The sequence below is a fragment of the Lipophrys pholis genome, assembly GCF_963383615.2.
Source record: "Lipophrys pholis genome assembly, chromosome: 1".
NCBI lineage: Eukaryota > Metazoa > Chordata > Actinopteri > Blenniiformes > Blenniidae > Lipophrys > Lipophrys pholis.
Genome location: NC_137635.1, coordinates 53,335,850 through 53,355,633, shown reverse-complemented (window position 1 = coordinate 53,355,633; position 19,784 = coordinate 53,335,850). Strand labels below are relative to the sequence as shown.

At 44.1% G+C, this 19,784-nt stretch overlaps 1 protein-coding gene across 1 annotated transcript; it reads right to left on the bottom strand.

Annotated features, from left to right (window-relative positions):
* Window positions 1-647: 647 nt before the first annotated feature.
* LOC308117870 (protein APCDD1) lies at window positions 648-18,898 on the bottom strand. Its single transcript, XM_080477019.1, has 5 exons — window positions 18,480-18,898; window positions 10,604-10,787; window positions 8,480-9,005; window positions 2,149-2,470; window positions 648-1,548 (listed from the first exon to the last, which is right to left on the bottom strand). Exons 1-5 carry the CDS (start codon window positions 18,520-18,522, stop codon window positions 1,076-1,078), a joined length of 1,548 nt encoding a protein of 515 aa, XP_080333145.1. The 5' UTR covers window positions 18,523-18,898; the 3' UTR covers window positions 648-1,075.
* Between the last annotated feature and the right edge of the window lie 886 nt (window positions 18,899-19,784).

Genomic DNA, 19,784 nt, shown 5'->3' with positions numbered 1-19,784 from the left:
TCATTTCGTCGTTGAACTAAACTCATTTCAGCCTTAAGGAGTGAAAAACCCCAAACAAAGCTCCCTTCACAAGAAGCTGAAACCTGTAATCATTTCATTAAAGCGTGAAGTGAAATGATTCACAGTACTGGACGGAGCGTCGTGGGAAATTTGCTGGAGTTTCCTCGTTTTCCTCCCGAGTCGCAGCTCTGGTGAAACACAAAGTGAGCATGAATATAAAATACAGGATTATATCACAAAGTATATGAATGTCCACACGCATTGGACATGCTGAGTTCTGTGAATTATCTCACTTTGATTCATTCGGATTGAGGAGTTTGGAAGGAGGAGGCGTCAGAAGAAACATTAAATTTTGCAATCAGATGATCTGTTTTCTAAATCCCACAAGCGACACAGGATGTCCGCTGCACTTTATGGTTAGAGAAAGTGTGAAAATAGAACGCAAATGTTGTCAGGATAACCTTATAACTACATTTGTGGAAGAGAAGAGGACGTTCATGCTGATGAGCTGTAACGAATTATTAAAATTGATGTATATGTACATATATTTGTCAACGAATGTCAATAAAAAAGAAAATTCACAAAAACAAAAAGAAGGGACGATCGACAAGACAGGAAAAGTCCTTGAAAATAACTGCGTCGCTCTCTGGGGTATTGGATGCTCCTTTATTTGATGGGTCCTCCAGGTGTAGTTTCTCCACCCGGAGTTTTACAAAAACTTTCAGAAACAACGTCCAGTGTCGTCCAGGACGGGGGAATTTCAAAGTAAATCCCTCGTCATGATGTGGAGTTTGAACCGAGTGCAGATAAGGAGTTTTGATTGTATTCAAGAACGACGGCGTGAGAAGTTTCTCCCCCGCCGTCAAGGATTCACTGTGTCCTCGCAGAGCAGAACTCTGCTATAGATGCAGGTAAATACACAATAAAACAACAACAGATCTGTGAGTGGAAAGTCCTGGCTTCCACTGTAAAGTGCAGTTTGTGTGGTGCAGCAGTGTCGAGTCTTTGGCGGACGAGTTCCAGGAAGGAGCGTTCTCCTCCTCCTTTTACAGTTTTCTCTCGTTTCGTTGCGTCTCTAATTCTGGCAGAGGCCGAGCAGGACGGTGGCGACCGCGGCGAGGGCCACGGCGACCCGACGCCGCCCGCCGTGCCGCTCGGGGCAGCGGTTGCGGCGCTGCCCCGGGTGGTCTGCATCGTCGTCGTCGTCGTCGCCGCGGCTGCGGAGGGACGGCTGGCTGCTGGACGAGCACTGCACCAGCGGCATCTGGTAGGAGGAGGCGCGGCGCTCCGGCCGGTCCGGGCTGGAGCCGTCGCTGGGACGCTGCCCGTTGTAGAGCAGGTAGCGGCCGTGGGCGTCCTGCTCCATGCGGAAGAGCTCGTACTCGGTGTGCGGCAGACGGATGCCCAGCGCCACGCAGCCGTTGGTCAGGGTGACGTCCTGCTCCACGCCCACCTGCCACGAGCCCTGGGCGCCACACTCGTTCCCGCTGAAGACGTTGAGCAGGGAGGTGGTGGCCACGTCCATGGGCGTCACTCTCATGTGGTTCACTGGAAGACAGAACAAGCTTTCAGACAAGCTGATAAAAGTTTCTCAGCTTGCAACTAACATTTTATTTAGTGTTGGCAAACGATTACAATTTTAACAGGGTTGCTGTCGATCAATTTCCCGTAATTACGATAAAATATCATACAGTTTTGATCTATTCGTTGCCTTTCAGCTACGTGTCGCAACGCAACTTGAACGCGCCACATCACAGCTCGAAACGCTGCTTGAAACACACCGCCACGCAACTGGAAATGCGCGGCAACGCAACTCAAAAAGCGCCACAACGCCATGCAGCTGAAATATCTGCTCAAAAAGTTTCTGCCTCGCCGCTCAGAGCCCCACTGACCGGATGAGTTGAAAAAAATACCCAGAATGCAACAGGAGAGGCTTTGGGGACATTTTGCAGCAGAAGGTTTGATGTTGAGATTGGAGTCGTTTTTTTGCAGTAATCGTGTGGCGTTGTGAAAATATTTGTCCTCATGCGTACTCATGCGCCACAACGAAGGAACTCTTTAAAACTTGAATTAAAAGGTTATCAGGGCTCTACTCTACTTTACTCTACTCAACGTGACGTCACCGAGCGACGCCACGACTCCCGTTACCTTTGAAGACGAAGTCGGTGCCGCCCGGGACGCGGGTGGAGGGGAGCCCCCGGCTGTAGCGGCCGCGGGCGTAGATGGTGAAGGTGGGGTGCCTGCAGACGGGGTCGGAGTAGTGGTAGTAGTGGCCCTCCCACGTGTGGTTGTTGTCGTGGAAGACGAAGTGGCGCGTGAGGAAGAGGACCTCCGGGCGGACCTCGCAGCGCTGGCTCACCCACTGGCCGTACAGCGCCACCGTCAGGTCGGCCCGCGGCGGCAGGATGGGCGGGTGGAGCTCGTCCGAGCGGTAGATGATGCGGCAGGCGATGCAGCCGTGGTCGTGGTTCTGGACGGAGGCGAGAGACGGAGACATGCTTCAGTCACACGTTAATGTTTTGAATATGAAAACGCTGAACTCTTTTACTCACTTTTATAAAAACTCCCAGAATGCAACGGCGACATTTCACTGTATTTTACACCAGAAGGTTTTTATTAATATTGGCTTTATGTTGAGATTGGAGTCATTTCGTCTAGTAATTGTTTGGTTTTTGTGAAAATATAGAAATTTACATGACTGAATGCTCTGAGTCACAAGAAAGAAACACTTTAAAGTTTAAATTTAAAGGCTATTAAGGCACTATTTTACCAGTTCGGCCCACTCAAGATAAAACTGGACTGTATACGACCTCTTAACTTGTGTTTGACACTTAAAGTTTCACAAATTAACACATATATAAAGGCAAAAAGTGTCTAATCTGGATGTTTCTCCTTTCAGATTACCGGCAGTTTCCAGGTCGACGCTGTTTAGATGTAAATATATGGGAAAACAAAGCGGGTGGAGCTTCAAAGCTGTTCCCAGGACTTCACATTAGACGTTTTATTTTTAAAACAGACTTCATTGCTCTGAAATAAACTTACAAGCTCATAAAAAAGTAACAAAAGAGAAGTTTAATCACCAAACATGAACTTTTCAAAGGCCCGACGCAAACGTACAAACCGACAAAACACTTAAAAAGAGCAACGGCGTAAAAAGCCGATCGCCTCCTAACCAGGATCATTATCGAGCGGTCGTGACTCCGCATGGCGACACGGAACAAACTCCTGCATCACTGCCGAGTTCCACCCAGTCAACCACTAACGAACATGCTGGCACACCGGCAGGTTCCGGACCGGGACCAGCTCCGGCTACACGGCTTCAGATTAATGGATCGAGGCAATAAACCCACCCCCCCGCCCCCCTTCAAAATAAAACCACCACAACCTCAACCGTGTAGGAGGGAGTGTAGCACTGCTGCTGCTTTGCCCGGAAAATATATAGAATTTAAATCCTAAACCGTTACTGCAAATGAGCATTTAAAAAAAAAAAAAAAAAAAGGCTATAATTTAGGTTTTTCATTTTATGGAAGCAAATTGGCAAAACTGAGAGGATCAAGATCACCTCAATAACAGAGTCATGGGCTTTAGAGGTCTGAAGCTTATTTCTCATGTTATAACATCGATTTCCGCAGCGTCACAGCTGGAAATGAACCCAAATATCACAGAAGCTTGTTTAATTTGCTCTATATATCAAAAACACACCGACACGTTTGAACTGAAGAAAATCTATGTGAAGAATTTACAGCATGTTTGGTTTGATTTTTCACTAAAAAAAAAGAGTCTTGATAATGAAAAAAAGCTCCATTAGTAACCTGTCGAAGAGAAATGACGGGAGTTGATTCCTCTCACATCCTCCCATGACTGAAATATGAAGGATTCTGTATAGATTTTGACTTTAAATGTTTTGACTTGGTATTTTCAGGCTCCTGTCTGTTATTTTGCTTCATCGTGACGAGTACCAGGACCACGGCGTGGGCGGAGTCATCGGAGCTTTTCCCCGTCGTGCACAAGTGATCACCCCCGATATGATGCGGCACAAACGTACATTGGAATATCAGCTCAAATAATAAATTAAATAGGAAATATTTGCATATATTTATCAATAATATTACAGAATGTGGATGGTTACGATTGTGCTTCACGCTCCGGTGTTTCGGTTTAACTGGTGCCCCTGTTAACTGGTGACTTCTGCGAGGAGGAACCAGGAAAGTACCCGGTACCAGGAAAGTACCCGGTAGTAGGGACTAACACGTCATGGAAAAGCGTCAATAGCGAGTCGAGTAGGAACTCGTGGAAAAGCTCCATAACTGTGCTTGACGGGTTTTTCTCGTCGCACCTGAAGGCACCACCAACACCCAGACTTCCTCTTCATTGAGAAAAGTTTAGAGAAGAACTGGAACACATGCAGCTCCCGTGATTTACGCTTCAGGCAGCCATGAAAGCAGATCTGGTATGTTCTCGCTGGAATAATTCATGGGGCTGCATGAATCAGAATTCTAAGAATACCACATGTTGATTGCTGCCAGGGATAGGCCCGGTTTCACGTTGCGCCTCGGCAGGCCGGCGGGGCTTAAGGAGAGCGGCTGTGGTCATCGCCGCGGTGCGGGGGCGGGGGGGGTTCCTGTTCAACCCCACCACCACCACCACCACCACAACCACCATCCCCACCACCACCATCCAGGATTTCATTTTAATCTCCGCTGAGGACGACGATGAAAACGTCTCCAGGGTTTCAGCTGCTGGTCAGGAGGGTCAAGAGTAGTGCTGTGCCGATACCGATACCAGTATCGGGAGGGGGCAGGTGGAGTATCGGCAGGTACGAACTATTAACTCGCCGATACGCAGCGCCGTGTGTTTTTCTCTCTCCCGACTCTCCCTCACTGCTGCCCTGACTCCTGATCCATGTATGGTGACGTATGCAGTACATGCCAAGGAAAGCCTCATATCTATATTATTTCTTATTTTATTTTAGATTTAACTGGGGTTGTTCTACTGTTTTACATGTATTTACCGGTACATAGATATTGCACTATTTTTTGGCATTTAAAACTCAAAACGCTAAAACAGTTTCACCCATACCAAGTAGGAAATAAAAAAGTTGTCCTACATTTACTGTGTTGGTGTTTTTGTCCTGTTTCACAAAGGTTTAAGCAGCCAGATGAAGCCATGATAGCAATGATTTATACAACCAAGTGAGTGTGCAGTTCTTAAGAATTGGAAGAAAGACAGGCCACATCTTTTTTAAACACTGCGGTATAGGCAAGTATCGGTATCTGCAAATATCGGTATCGGCCGATACTATGCAACCGGGTATCGGTATCGGTATTGGGACACAAAATTGGTATCGGAACAACACTAGTCAAGAGAGAAAGAAAGAAAGAAAGAAAGAAAGAAAGAAAGAAAGAAGGAAGGAAGAAAAAAATAAAAGAAAACAGAAAAGAAAAAATGAAAAAATGAAAAAAGAAGAAAAGAAAAGAAAAGAAAAAAGACAAAAGAGAAAGAAATAAGTAACGGAAAAAAGACAGAAAAAAGAAAAAAGAGAGAAAGAGAGAAAGAAAGAAAAAGAAAGAAAAGCTTCTCTTCTTTCTCTGGATTTGTTGGATGAATGTTCAGTTTCTGGTTTCATTCAGATCAAATGTTTACTGAGTTTAGTTCATGAGGCCAAAACTCTTCAAAACAAAATAAACTAAAAGTAAATAAACCGTCAGACTGACGGCCGGACGGCGGGACTCCAGAGACTCCAGAGACTCCGTAGACTTCAGAGACCCCAGAGACTCACTCCGGAGACTTCAGAGACCCCAGAGACTCCAGAGACTCCAGAGACCCCAGAGACTCCAGAGACTCCAGAGACTCCGGAGACTCCAGAGACTCCAGAGACTCCAGAGACCCCAGAGACTCCAGAGACTCCAGAGACTCCAGAGACTCACTCCAGAAACTCCGGAGACTCCAGAGACTCCAGAGACTCCAGAGACTCCAGAGACTCACTCCAGAAACTCCGGAGACTCCAGAGACTCACTCCAGAAACTCCGGAGACTCCAGAGACTCCAGAGACTCCAGAGACTCCAGAGACTCCAGAGACTTCAGAGACTTCAGAGACTCCAGAGACTTCAGAGACTCCAGAGACTTCAGAGACTCCAGAAACTTCAGAGACTCCAGAGACTCCAGAGACTTCAGAGACTCCAGAGACTTCAGAGACTCCAGAGACTTCAGAGACTCCAGAAACTCCAGAGACTTCAGAGACTCCGGAGACTTCAGAGTCTCCAGAGTCTCAGAATCACTGAAGTTTTCAGTCTTTCCCTCTCAGGTGGACCCGATTCTCTCCAGATCTGCATCGGGTTTCTCACTTCATTTGACTTGTTGAGGTTCAGTTTGGATTCTTCCAGTTCAGGTGGGAAGTGAGACTGAAGAAGTGAAATACAATCCTGCTGACGTGACGACGCTTCACTCGGCTTTGAGATTTGTTTGTTTTCAACAACAGTTCTCCAGATTTGACCGGAACATGTTAGTTTTACTTCTTCCTTTTCAAACATGTGAGGAACATTTTGTAAGATTGGAGTGTGTCTGGATTACTCATATGTGTCTCTTTTTTTGTTTTTCATTCATTCTGTTTGTTCCTCATGTTTCTTTTTTTTCATATGTTTGTGAATAAATAAAAAAAAGTAAAAAATGTAAATAAAAATAAATACATTCATAAATAAATAAATACATTTTGTAAATTTTTTTCCACTTTTCAGTAGAAAATAAGGGATTTGAACCCCAAAAAGTTTTTAAAAATTAAAAATCACCAGTTTGACTGAGCTCCAGCACGGGGGTGGGGGGGTGGGGGGGGGTGGTATCGCCGTGAGCTTGCATTTCTCATTAATATTGAACTTTAAACCACAGCAAGCTGAAAAGAAGAGAGACGTTTAAGAGTTTTAGAGTCATCAAATGTGAAGATTTTCCATTTTTCCCATTGCGCCTCAATGTTTCGCTGAACCTCAGAAAACCGTCGCAATCAGCCGGTTGTCATCTGAAGCAAAACTGCCGAAGCAGCAAAACAAAACAGAAGAAAACACTGGGACACATTTTCATCCCCGGGATTAGTTTTGGATAAAGCAAACTGTGGAGCGATCGCTGTATAAAAAGTGGTCAAGTTAAGTGTTGACATGTGAACTCTGTTGCACTGCAATCAAGGTATTTGGTGAGCGCGTTCTGCTGTTGGGAGCGAATGACCTGTGATGTGGTTGGAATGAAGTCTGAACACTTTAAACTTTAAACGTCTAAACTTTTAAACACGACGAGCTCTGAGATCCGTGTCCCTGCAGAAATTCCTCGATGATTTGCGCCGGAGGAATTTCTGCATTTTGTCGAACGGTGTGGGAGTTGAAGAAGTTCTTTAACTTATTTTAATAAGCTCATTTAGGAAAAACAACCAAAGCCAAATATCATCCTTATTAATAACTTTGATATTTTGGCCAATGATGTTAGGATTTTTGCCTTTTTTTCTATATGACAAAGCAACTTAACAACTATTTGATCCATCATTGAAATGAAAATATTCCAATAATGTAATGAGCATTAAAAACTGTTTATAATGTAGAAATGCATAGTTTGAAAATGAAAGCTTTGCTTCACAAAAATATATATAGTTGACGGGATAGTCATCAGGATCATTCATTAAGGTTGTAAACAATGTTTTTATTAAAAGTATTATTGGTTGTTAATATTCCCTCTGAGGCGTCATAAGTTTCTGGGTCCTTAAGCTCAGCTTGACCGGCCCTCAGAAGGAAGCCTGAATCAAATGAAAATTACTACCATCATTGACTTTATGACGTCTAAAATAGTCACAATTTTTTCAGATTATTGGTCATTATTACACTACTGGTTGTGTCCAGAACCTTGGCGAGCAGAATTAGTGTCAAAATCTTGAAGCATTTGATCATGATATACAGACAAAGTGAGGCAGAACAACAGAAGCTCAGGAAAATTGTGTAAAAAAAAAAAAAAAGAAAAAAAGAAAGAAGCTTTTTATCAAGAAATAATTGTTGTTGAGTAAAACTCAGGTAAACGGGCTCCGTTGCCGTGGAGACGGGTGAAAACGAGACTTTCTGGAAAATGACTTGGTCGTCTGGACATACGAATGTCGGCACACTTGCCTGTAAACAAATGTCTTCAAAACGTTGCTGTGTGAATGTGAAAGTTATCTGAAACTTAAAACGCAAAAAAAAAAAAAGAATCGTTTTCACTTCAAACGTTGTCGTGTAAACGGGGCACAAGTCTGTGTCCTCAGCAGTGGTGCTCGTTTATCACGTTGCTGTGGGAAACACTGGAGATTAAGTTTCTTCATTACTTGCTTTAATCTATTTCTTTCATTTCTTTTTAAAGCTTTAATGTATTTCTTTGATGAATATATTTATGTTATTTCTTCGTAAAGCCTTTCTGCATTTCTTTAATTACAATTACAGCTGTAATTGAATTCCAGCCCAGGTGAGGGACTCACCTTGGCGTTCTGCAGCGCCGCCTGGTAACTGGACGGTTTGTAGTACAGCCGCTGCGACGACTCGGTGTGGATGTCCCCCAGGAACAGCTCCTCCACCAGGTGGTCCAGGTTGTGGTGCAGGTACTGCTTCTCCACCCGCAGCAGCTGCAGCTCGTGCATGGCGAAGTTGAGCTCTCGGGAGCAGTCGTAGCCGCCCTCCTCGCTCCACAGCTCGTGGGCCACGCCGGGCTCCCAGGGGCCCCTGGCGGCGCCCCGGCAGCTGCGGTTCAGCCTCTGGCCCAAGTCTTTGGCCACGGCGGCCGTGTGACACACTATCTGGACCCGGTGGAGGTGGTACTCCGCCTCCGTGCCCCCGCGGATGATCCAGGAGGCCTGGCGGAGGCGGAGGCGTCCCCGGATGACCAGGGTGTAGCTGGGCTTGGTGCAGTGGTTGTCCTCATAGTAGAACTGGTGAGCCTGGAAGGTGTTGTTGGAGTGAAACCTGTACGAGCGGGTCAGAAACTCCGGACCCGGCCTCACCTCGCAGCTGCAGGAGACGACAAAGAAACAATTCTCACACACACAAAAAAAATACTTGTCCAGACGCTGGAAATGATTCAGTAAGTACCTAGAGAGGAAGTCGATTCTGAGATTAATCACATTGTTCTCAGATTAATCACATTCTTCTCAGATTAATCAGCAGCTTGACTCAAATATACTGTACGTCAACAAACACACGTTCTCCAGCAATATTCTCTGCGTACACACTTCATGACACACAAGCACAAACAGTTCTCCACAAACACACACAAGTCGCTCGTCTCCTATAATATCCTGAATTTATTTCACAAGATTGGTTCAATTAACCAGAAATATTGTGTTTGAATGAAAAAAATAAACATTTATGTTCATAATTACAAACAACTGGAGTTGTATACAACTGTGGGCGTATTCGGTGACTTGGTGGTTTAAGATTTTAACTTCAATGAAATACTAAAGTCGAAGGAAAACAAGCGTGCTAAATATTGATATATGCGTCATATTTGTAGTATTTCCGAAGGTTATAATCAGGTTTTTTTGCCACTTTGCTTCAGCAAATATGTAAACATAAGTGGAAAAAACTTCCTGTAAGTCTGCATGTTCTCGCTGGTTGTACACTTTGGTTTGGCCCATGTTAGAGTGGGTGGAGCTGGAGTCCATGTTAAGAGTGGGTGGAGCTGGAGCCCATGTTAGAGTGGGTGGAGCTGGAGCGTAAAAGAAGTCATTGAAAAACCATTGGTCACCACTGCTGAGAGCATTTAACAACATCTTATTGTGGTACTAACTGCTTCCTGTTTCAGCTGCTCCCACGATTCAGGTGGAATGTCGGTAAAACCCCAACAACTCACCTCACACACTTCAGAGTCCGACATTTCCTACGCTTGTGCGCGTCGCTAAAAAGACCAGGGGTGCGTCCTAATAGTCCCTCCTGTCTCCTAATAGTCCCTCCTATCTCCTATCTCCTTTTCTATTCACTTTTCCTTAACCCCGGAATTGTTTGAGTGGCGGTCATGATAAGAAGCGTTTGAATTCTGTATAAGCTAAGGAAAGGAGGCTCAATGCTTCCTTTAGAACCTCCTTCAGCCTAGGAACCACTGATGCTTCCTTTAGAACCCCCTTCAGCCTAGGAACCACTGATGCTTCCTTTAGAACCTCCTTCAGGCTAGGAACCACTGATGCTTCCTTTAGAACCTCCTTCAGCCTAGGAACCACTGATGCTTCCTTTAGAACCCCCTTCAGCCTAGGAACCACTGATGCTTCCTTTAGAACCTCCTTCAGGCTAGGAACCACTGACGCTTCCTTTAGAGCCTCCTTCAGCCTAGGAACCACTGACGCTTCCTTTAGAACCTCCTTCAGCCTAGGAAACACTGACGCTTCCTTTAGAACCTCCTTCAGCCTAGGAAACACCGATGCTTCCTTTAGAACCTCCTTCAGCCTAGGAAACACCGATGCTTCCTTTAGAACCTCCTTCAGCCTAGGAACCACTGATGCTTCCTTTACCAAAGGAGACCAGATGATAAGCGTACGCACCATCTGAGGTGCCTCACATATGATCCTAAGAGAAAACAAGATGGAAGACGGATCAGCAAACAGGATGAAACGAACCTGGTGGACACCCAGTGGCCCTCCACGGTCGGAGGCATCTGCACGGCGATCCGCGCTCCGTTGTGGAGGTGCTTCAGCATGTGTTGGCACTGCGAGTCTTTGACATACCGGCCGAAGGTTTTCTCCAGGGAGAGTCGGCTGGAGCGCCCGTCTGAGAAGTGAAGAGTGGCACCTTCTGCCAAGGCTGTGCAAACAAACACAGCAACATCAGCATGTTAAGATTCTTAATGCTGAGAAACAGATTTGTCATGTCAAGAGAAGCACGTTTCAGACTAGAACTACACTCGGTAGAGCGCAGACCTTCACCAACGCCACACTTGTCACCATGGAAACCAGTGGATTACAAGGTTATTTGATGCACCACTCCTTCCATCATTTGTCATGGTGGTTTCGATTGCTTCATGTTGTGACTGTTTGTACACACGATTTACAATTTCCGCCATGTGACCCCCCCCCCTGACCTTTGACCTCCAACTGCTAACCAGGGTAATGACGTCACTGCGTCATGTGTCATATCAGAGGATAGGGAACGGAAAACTGAACACTTTGGCGATAGTTTGACATCAATCGGATTAAAACGGACCGAATTATGTTATGGCAGAAATATGTTTTTGACCTTTCTGTGACCTATACCTTGACCTTTGACCCAGTCGCTCTCACAATCTAATGGAAACATCGTTGGATACAGACAAATCATCCCTGAAAATTTCATGCAATTTGGGTGAATAGTTTTTGCGAAATGTTGGTAAAATACATTCATACAAACCAATAAATACATTTAAAAAAAAAAATACACACAGACAAAAACATAACCGTCGCCCCCAACTGTTCTTGGCAAAGGTAATAAATGATCAGGAATCCAGTGAGCAGCTGTGTGAAGTCAAATATTTACTTGGATGTGGTTAAAATAGTAAATAAAACCACTTAGTTTTTACACCCTCATAACTGAGACCCGACTGCAGCCAATAGGAGCGTTAATGACACTGAGATCAAACAGAAGAAAAGCTGCTTTCAGCCTTCTGTTTTCAATACGCCGGGCCTCGTGGAAGCATTTAAAGTCTTTCATTCAGTAGTTCAAACTCTTTTATCAGCGACCCGCAACACCTGGGATGAATAGTAATGGATTACTTCCACTGATCAGGTAATAAACTGGGGAGCTGATAAGTGAAACTCTTGCTTCCGTAACGGACTCGGACAAGCCGGGACAAACCGAACTGACATGGAGGAATAAAAAAAAAAACAAGAGCCGCGGTGAAAATTCTCACCTCCCACCCTCGTCACTCACCACATGAAATAACAATACCTCCAGAGATGGACCCGGCTTAACGGGATAAAATGTCGGAAATGAAAGCATTTCCAGAGCCAAAGAAAAGCCCCGAAGCTCACATTCCATGTAATACTCTGAATATCGTAGAAATCTACCTTGAAATACGACGACTTTGCCTTAAATTCCTTCTGTCGGCGCTGACGCGCCAGGCGATATCGTTTACTACAGAGGAATGCCGCCGTGCGCTTAATTTGAGACTGATCGTCACGCCGAGGGCGGGACCCGAACGTCTTGATTGAAAGAAGCCAAAAGCTCCATGAGGAACAAAAGTGCATCCAGCTGTTTTACCCCCCCCCACCCCCCCCCCACCCCCTCCCCGACTCAGCTGGTGGCATTAGTAACGCTGCGCTGCATGCTGAAGCTGAGTCCAAAGACGCTTCACAGTTTGCTTCATGTTACGTGTTTGTGAAGCCATTTTCTTTTTTTCTTCCGTTGCGCCTGCGGTTCGCTCGGACCCAGCAGCTTGTTGACTCAGTGGCGAGAACAGAAACGACCTGCATGTGTGTTTGTGTGTGAACGTATCAGGACACCTTGGTGACCCTTTCAGGCCAACGTTTACGGGTTAGGGTTAGGGTATGCATCGTTTTTGCGTTCCTGTTTCAGAAAAGTGTCGCAGCAACATTTTGGAAACGATGCAAACAATGCAAACGGCAGAAACGATGAAAACAATGTGGTTTTCCTGTCGGGTTTCTTTATTAGCTTATGTTGTTTATGTGTATTTATTCATTTATTTATTCGTTTTTGTATGTATTTTACCAACTTTTTGCAAAAAACCACTCACTGTATTTGCATGAAATCCTCAGGGATGATTTGTCATCAGCCAAGGACCAATCAATAGGATTTTGGGACGTTAACGTCTAACTGGTTCCAAATAAATCCACAAAAACTGAGAAAATAATGTCCTATAGAAAGCAGACGGGAGAGGCGCCTCATGGAGGAGATCAAAGGAGATCAGCGTCTGTTGCCATGGAGACGCTACCTGCTCTGTGTTTCACAGTGATGTAGCTACCTGACAGGCTGGTTAGCATCGATATGAGCTAATGGCTATCATGCTGGCGATGCTAACTCGGTTCCGCAAACAAACGTGGCGTTGGGAGTTCAGCGCTCTACCGAGTGTAGCTCTAGATTGTGCAGCAGAGAACAAGACACTCTAAAGATTAACGATGGGAGAACACGGATGTTCGTGTGGACAGACGACCAAGTTGGATTGTTATCACGGTGACTGTCAAAATAAAAGTATAAAATCCCAGGAGAATGTGAACTCGGATACTGAGCATGTGCAGAACAACTATCTATTACGGCCGTGGTCCGCTTGGGCAGTAGCAGCGTTTTCCGCCGTCTTCACGGAGACGGTGCATTTTCAGAAGCTCCGAGCAGCGATGCCATGTAAACATAAAACTTATCTGAAGCGTTGCCGTGGGAACGGGCCTACAAACCATCTGCATGGAGATAAATCCTTTTCATCACATTTACTTTAAAAGAAGCAGAAGAAATTCTGGGTAAAATAAAAAAAATCTTTTCTGTTTTTGTTGAAATCAGCGACTCTCCACCTTAAAAAAAAAACAAAAAACAAAAACACAGCACATGTAGGAGACGAATCTGATTCTAACGCGTCTGTGAATAAACAGAATCAAACTAAATCGCATTGCGCTCCTTTTGATTTATTTATTTTTTTGGGGAAACATGAAGTGTTGTTGTGTCTGATGCTGAGCTAGAGACATTTTCCAGACCGAGCAGCTTCAGGGAAAATCTCCTCGTTATAATGAAACATGAGTTTTATTGAAATCACGAGTCACAAATCCTTTGACATGACATCAGAATGAAACAAACCAAGAGAGAAACAAACGAGGGAATAATCATAAAGAGCTTCATGTCGCCTGTTTGTCAGCTTTACGACGGAGCGTCACTTTTACACTTTTAACTGCAGCGGAATGACTGAATGCTTTAGGTTTTGTTTTTTTTCCTCTTTTTGCCTTGTTGTTAAAGAAACCTCAATAAGGCAATAATCAAAACTCAATCCCTCTGTGCTTTCCCAAACTGCTGCTCCTTCTGAATCAAAGTGCCCACAAAACTCCCCCGAGCCACGAGTGGCGGCCAACAGTTCCAGTTGGCCCCGATCGGAGCGGTGAGGTAAGAGCGCTGGGACGCCGGACGAGGGGACGGACTCCGCCATGTGGGACGTGCCGGCAGAGAGCCGACAAAGGACTTTGTGTTATCTCTCAGTCTGGCAGGGAAATCAAAAAGAGCAACAACAACAACAACAAAACAAACCACTATCTGGAGGTGGGGTTTTTCGTTTTGAAAGTTTTTCTATCTCACGTTTGTATATCCAGGCGACAGCTGGAACCACCAGTTTTGCAGAGTTTCATATTGAGCATGACGTCAGGTTGTAAAACGCTGTTTTTGTCTCCGCGGCCTCGTCGGCCAGATGTGCGGCTGCATGTGGGAGGGAAGGTGATTTTATTTTTTATTTTTTTTCTTCCACCGTGTTTACAGCACACAAGCGCTCACGTCATTATGGCAAAACAGCAGCTGAGCAGAGAATTAAAGAATAAATTTTTTTAAAAAAGAGTAAAACTTCAGCTGCAATACCTCAGAAAACATCTCAATATGTGTCAAATTCATGTTGGTTCAGTTTTCACATACTTCATCTTGAGTGGCCCGGTCATATAGAGCCATAAAAACCTTTACATTTATACTTTAAAGTTTCTCTTTGTTGTGGTGCAGAGTCCATTATGTGATGAGAATGTCTATGTATTTGCAAAAAACAAACAATTACTATTATAATCGACTACAATCTCAACATAAAACTAATTTTAATGAAGCTTTCTGGTGCAAAATGCAGTGAAATGTCCCAAAAAACGTCTCCTATAGCTGCTGCATTATGGCTGTTTTTAGAAAAACGCGCCCTGACAGCGTGACTTTCAGGCTAATACTAGTTTACTATACTTCCTGGCAGCGTCACTGATATTCCAGCTCGGGTCTCAGAGTTGTGTTGTGTCCGCTACCCTTAAGAAATTCAGTTAAAATAATCAATGTTTTCTTGGAAATGTTCAGAATTTGCTGGTGGTTTGGCCGGATTGGAGCCTCATGTTGGACACCCCTGATCCAACTGGACACAGAAGTAGAGCAAGTGAAGTTTTACTGCAGATTTGCGACATCAGATGGACAAAAAAACGTAATTTCATAATTTGATTACCTTCAACAAAACATGTTTTTAAGATAATTTTGTGCTCAGTCTGAAGTTAAATCAGGAAACGTTTCTATTTTCTTTATCAGAGTTGTTGTAGTTCTCACATTGTCACTTTCTTGGTTTTAACAGGACATCTACCAAAAAGGTGAAGCGTATGGAGATCCCGAGATTTAACCTGCTGCAGCCTCCATTTGAATATTGGATCCTAGGAGCTGCATTCAGAATCTGCTGTGTCTGTGTGAGCTGGACTGGCTCCGCCCACACATGCCCATCTTGGGAAGAGGAGGAAGTACTTCCTCTCGTGGTGCCATGTGCCAGAGCAGAGCTGCCTAATTGTGGGAGGAGTCAAAGGGAGGGCCTACCTTGATTGGGATTGGCTAAACCCCCGATGACACTATATAGGGTTTGATTCCTGATTGGCTGCTTGGAGCAACACACTTTTTAAAACTGAAACAAGCCAGGGAGAGAGAGGACAGACTGTCTTCACTTCTGGGACGTCAGTCCAGGTATGGGGACGATTAGTACTGCTGGAAAACTTTTAGGAAGTGAATTTTGCATAATATGACCTCTTTGATAAAAAATACAGACATGAGCTATTCCACAAATAGAAATCTGAGCTAAACGGTAACATCAGCATGTCATTTTCTTATTGTATGAAAATACTAATATTCAGTAATTCAGAAATATAACATAATTCATTTGGCGGTTTTATGTCAAAATTTGAATCTTTCTAAAAAAAAAACGAGACTGGTCGTGGTCAGGATGATGTGTCATTGAGATATTTTCTGTCTGGACTGATCAGTAAACAACCATCGGGCTCCAGATGATTGTTTAAAAAGCTTATTGAGGTCAGAGCAGTGGAGAACATGATTAATCTGTGTTTGTTTTGCAGTGTGCCAACATGCATCAACCATGAACAGAACAGGAATTTGACACATTCTTTTGGTCTCATTTGTAAGTATTTAATGGCTGGTTTTGACTTTCCAAGTTGTTGTTTTTTTTTTTTTTGTTGTTTTTTCTTTCTTTCTGGGGCTGTTTCAAATGTCAGAAAACAAACTTTTAGGTTCAACTGAGACGACATGGAAAAAAAGATCCTCCAAAAAAACTGGAAATTTGTACATGTAGATTTCCATGGCAGCTGCTAACCGCCCCTCTTCCTCCTTTTACTGATGGAGACCACGAAGTGATTCCCTGGCTCTCAGCTTGTCCTCCATCCCCCCCCCCCGGCTCGTACCGACTTTACCTAAACACTTTGAAGACTCGCTCTTCTCTGCAAAGCGTGGCACTGATTACTCCCCTGACTGTGGAGTTGTCTTTGTCGTCTCCGGCTCCTTTGAAGAAGATCACACTTCAAAGCTTTCATTCCCAGAACATTTTACCAGCTGATCCGTTTTGGTGGCTGGCGCTCGTTTTTCAGTCCTGACGACATATCTGCGCTTATACTGCAGTTTTATTAAATACTTTTTTATTCAGAAGGCTTATTTACAACCCAGTTCTTAACTTACATGTATTGTTGTTTGCTGTTTGTGTCGATTTCAAGCAATAAATTTAACTTCAGTCTCTTCATCTTCTAAAACGGCTTTAACCACCTCAGAGGTTACTGGGTTCGATTCCAGGGTGGGGACCGGTCACCAGTCCCTCACAGAATCGACACACTTACAGGCGATTTAGAGACGCAACGTATCCTGAAACGCATGTTTTTGGACTGGAGAAAGGGAGAACATGCAAACTCTTCACAGACTCCAGGAATCTTTAGGTTAAATGTCAATTTTTCTGTTTTCGAAAACTTAAGACGAGCATCCGTAAGCCGTTTAAGTGTTTCAGCCAGTTTGTAAATTCAAGTTTTCTCACTGCAATGAAAATATGAACGATTATGAGAAACACACATATCCCCACAAATCAATTCACAGCTTGTAGAATCACTAGCCCCCCCCCCCCCCCCCCCCACACACACACACACACACATTTCCACCTGACCATGAACCACAGACTGTTTCTTTGAGACAGAAGAAAACTTCCAGTGTTTCTGTCTCATAACACTTCATTTCAATTCAAATGTCAAATTGTCTTCTTATTGACTATAACATAGATATTCTTTTAAAGCCTTCCTCTGCACAGAATGAATAGAAAATAAAGTTAAATATAGATAAATAAGTAATATATGTAAAAGGCTTTACAGTGACTGATGTAAGCACAGACAGGATGGAATTAAGAGAAAACAGCCGGAGTCTTATGGTGGATATGGCTTATATATATGAAAATACATACAGTAGGTGGATGTACACTTAAGTGTTTCACAAGCTGATTTGTTTCTCACATCTCTCACTAAAAAGCATTTAAGAGCATCTTTCCATAAAGTGTCATTTGTCTCTGTGTTGGAAAAGATCAAAAGTTATGAGAAACTCACATATTTCTCCACAAGCCAACTCTGCCATCAAACTCCAACATATTGGAGCCAATATTTTCATTTTCCTGGTCAGTATTCAGTGCTGTAACTCAACTTTAAAGGTCTGGTGAGACTCAGAGTGAAGATTTATAGGATTAAACCCGCAGAAAGGTGAAGTCCAAGCAGCTCCACGTGCACCCATCCCCCCCCCCCCCCCCCCCCCCCCCCCCCCAGCGACGTTTTAAACTGCTGTTTCTCTGTGAAAAGGTTTTTTTTTTTCTCTCCCAGTGGATTTACAGGGCGCACTAATCCGGATTGACAGCGCGTTTTCATTACAACAGAGAAAGGCTGCAATAACGCACCACTTAATTGAACGTTGGATCCACTTAAACACACTTCAGGATAAGTGGACTCAAAAATATCGTTTCTTTTTCTTTTTTCTTTTTCAAAATTTTCAAACTGGTCATTTTAGGTTTCCTTCCTCATCATGTCACCGGCAGCAGACGGACTTCACTGGCTCAACAACAATCCTCAACTCAAAGGGTTTTCATCAGGAATGGATATTTTTAAGTGGCTCTTAACTCTCCCGACGCTTTCATCTGCCCAACTGCCCCAGGGAAGCTTTTTATTACCACCCTCGAACATGCACATCACTGTTGCAAAAGGTACAACATCATTATTATTGTTATTATCATTATTATTATTATTTTTACTATAAGTCTCTTTGCGCACAACGATAAAACCATGCAGCAGGTAAACAGGTGTGCTGAGGTGACCTGAGACATGGAGCAGGTTCCTACATGACTAATAATACCTAGAAAACTACACTTAAGTTCATGAAATACTGAACCGAAGTAAATAACTGAAAGCAGCTCTCCGTGCGCAGGTGGAGACAAACATGTTTTTCGCACTTGTTGCACCACATCAACCCAACAACAACAATCCCCACAAAGATGGGAAGAATTCTTACCTAAAAACGCGGCAGCCAGCAGGATTGGAGTTGACGGCCCCATTCCGCATTTAAAACGAGCTTCGCTGGTTATTTTAAGCTTTTTTTTTTTTTTTCCCCCTTTACGCTGCGTCCTTGGTAATTCCCCCAGAAATCCTCACATGTTGGATCCAAAGCGCGGCGCAAACGCGGCTGCGGAGTCCCGGCATCACGGGAAGTACATACGTGGATACCGCCGCGGAAATCTGGCTTAAGATCGTGAAAACATCGCGGTTGATAAAGCGGCGTAAAGTCCGAACCCTGCGAGGCGCGCACGCCGCGGATCAGCGTTCAAAGTGAAGCGGCTCGGGCACTTTTACGCGCGTCCTCTGTGCGTCCTGCGCCCCGGAGCCGGAGGAGGTGCTGGTCTGGAACATGTGTCCAGAGATTGGACTCCCCTCCTCCCCACACGCACCCGGGCAGATATTTAAGGGGCGGGGAAGTTTTTTCTTTTTTTCGAACCTTCATGCGCTCAATAGAAAGAAAAAACTCGCACACATTTTACAGAATTACTTTAATTAGGACTGTGATAAAACGCCGTCATAAACAACTTAACTATTGTTCTTTGAAAGCTGTCAGAGTGATTTCCATTAGGGTTGTTTCTTTTTTCTTTTTTCAAAACCCCCTATTGCTCTTCATTTAGAAGAAATCGGATTTTATCCACTTGTGCGGTGAGGTTCATGTCTGGTGAGCCTCTGATTACATCACAATCTTTTACAAATATCTGAACCCAGCAGAGCAGAATATTCACCATTTGATTGGCAGAAGTTAACGTGTCATGTTTCAGATCTCATATCAGCATTATTTATACACAGAGTGAAAATTCTTTACTGATCCATCCATCTCCTGTCCTGCTTGATACTGTCTGCTGCTTAAGGTGGCCCAGAGGGGCCGACAGCACCGCACAACAGCAGAAGCCACAACACAGCAGTAAAAGTCACAACACAACAACAAAAGTCACAACACAACAGTAAAGGTCACAACACAACAACAAAAGTCACAACACAACAAAAGCCACAACACAGCAGCAAAAAGTCACAACACAACAACAAAAGTCACAACACAACAGTAAAAAGTCACAACACAACAGTAAAAGTAACAACACAACAACAAAAGCCACAACACAACAGTAAAAGTCACAACACAGCAGCAAAGGTCACAACACAACAAAAGCCACAACACAGCAGCAAAAAGTCACAACACAACAACAAAAGCCACAACACAGCAGCAAAGGTCACAAGAGTAAAAGTCACAACACAACAGTAAAAAGCCACAACCCAACAACAA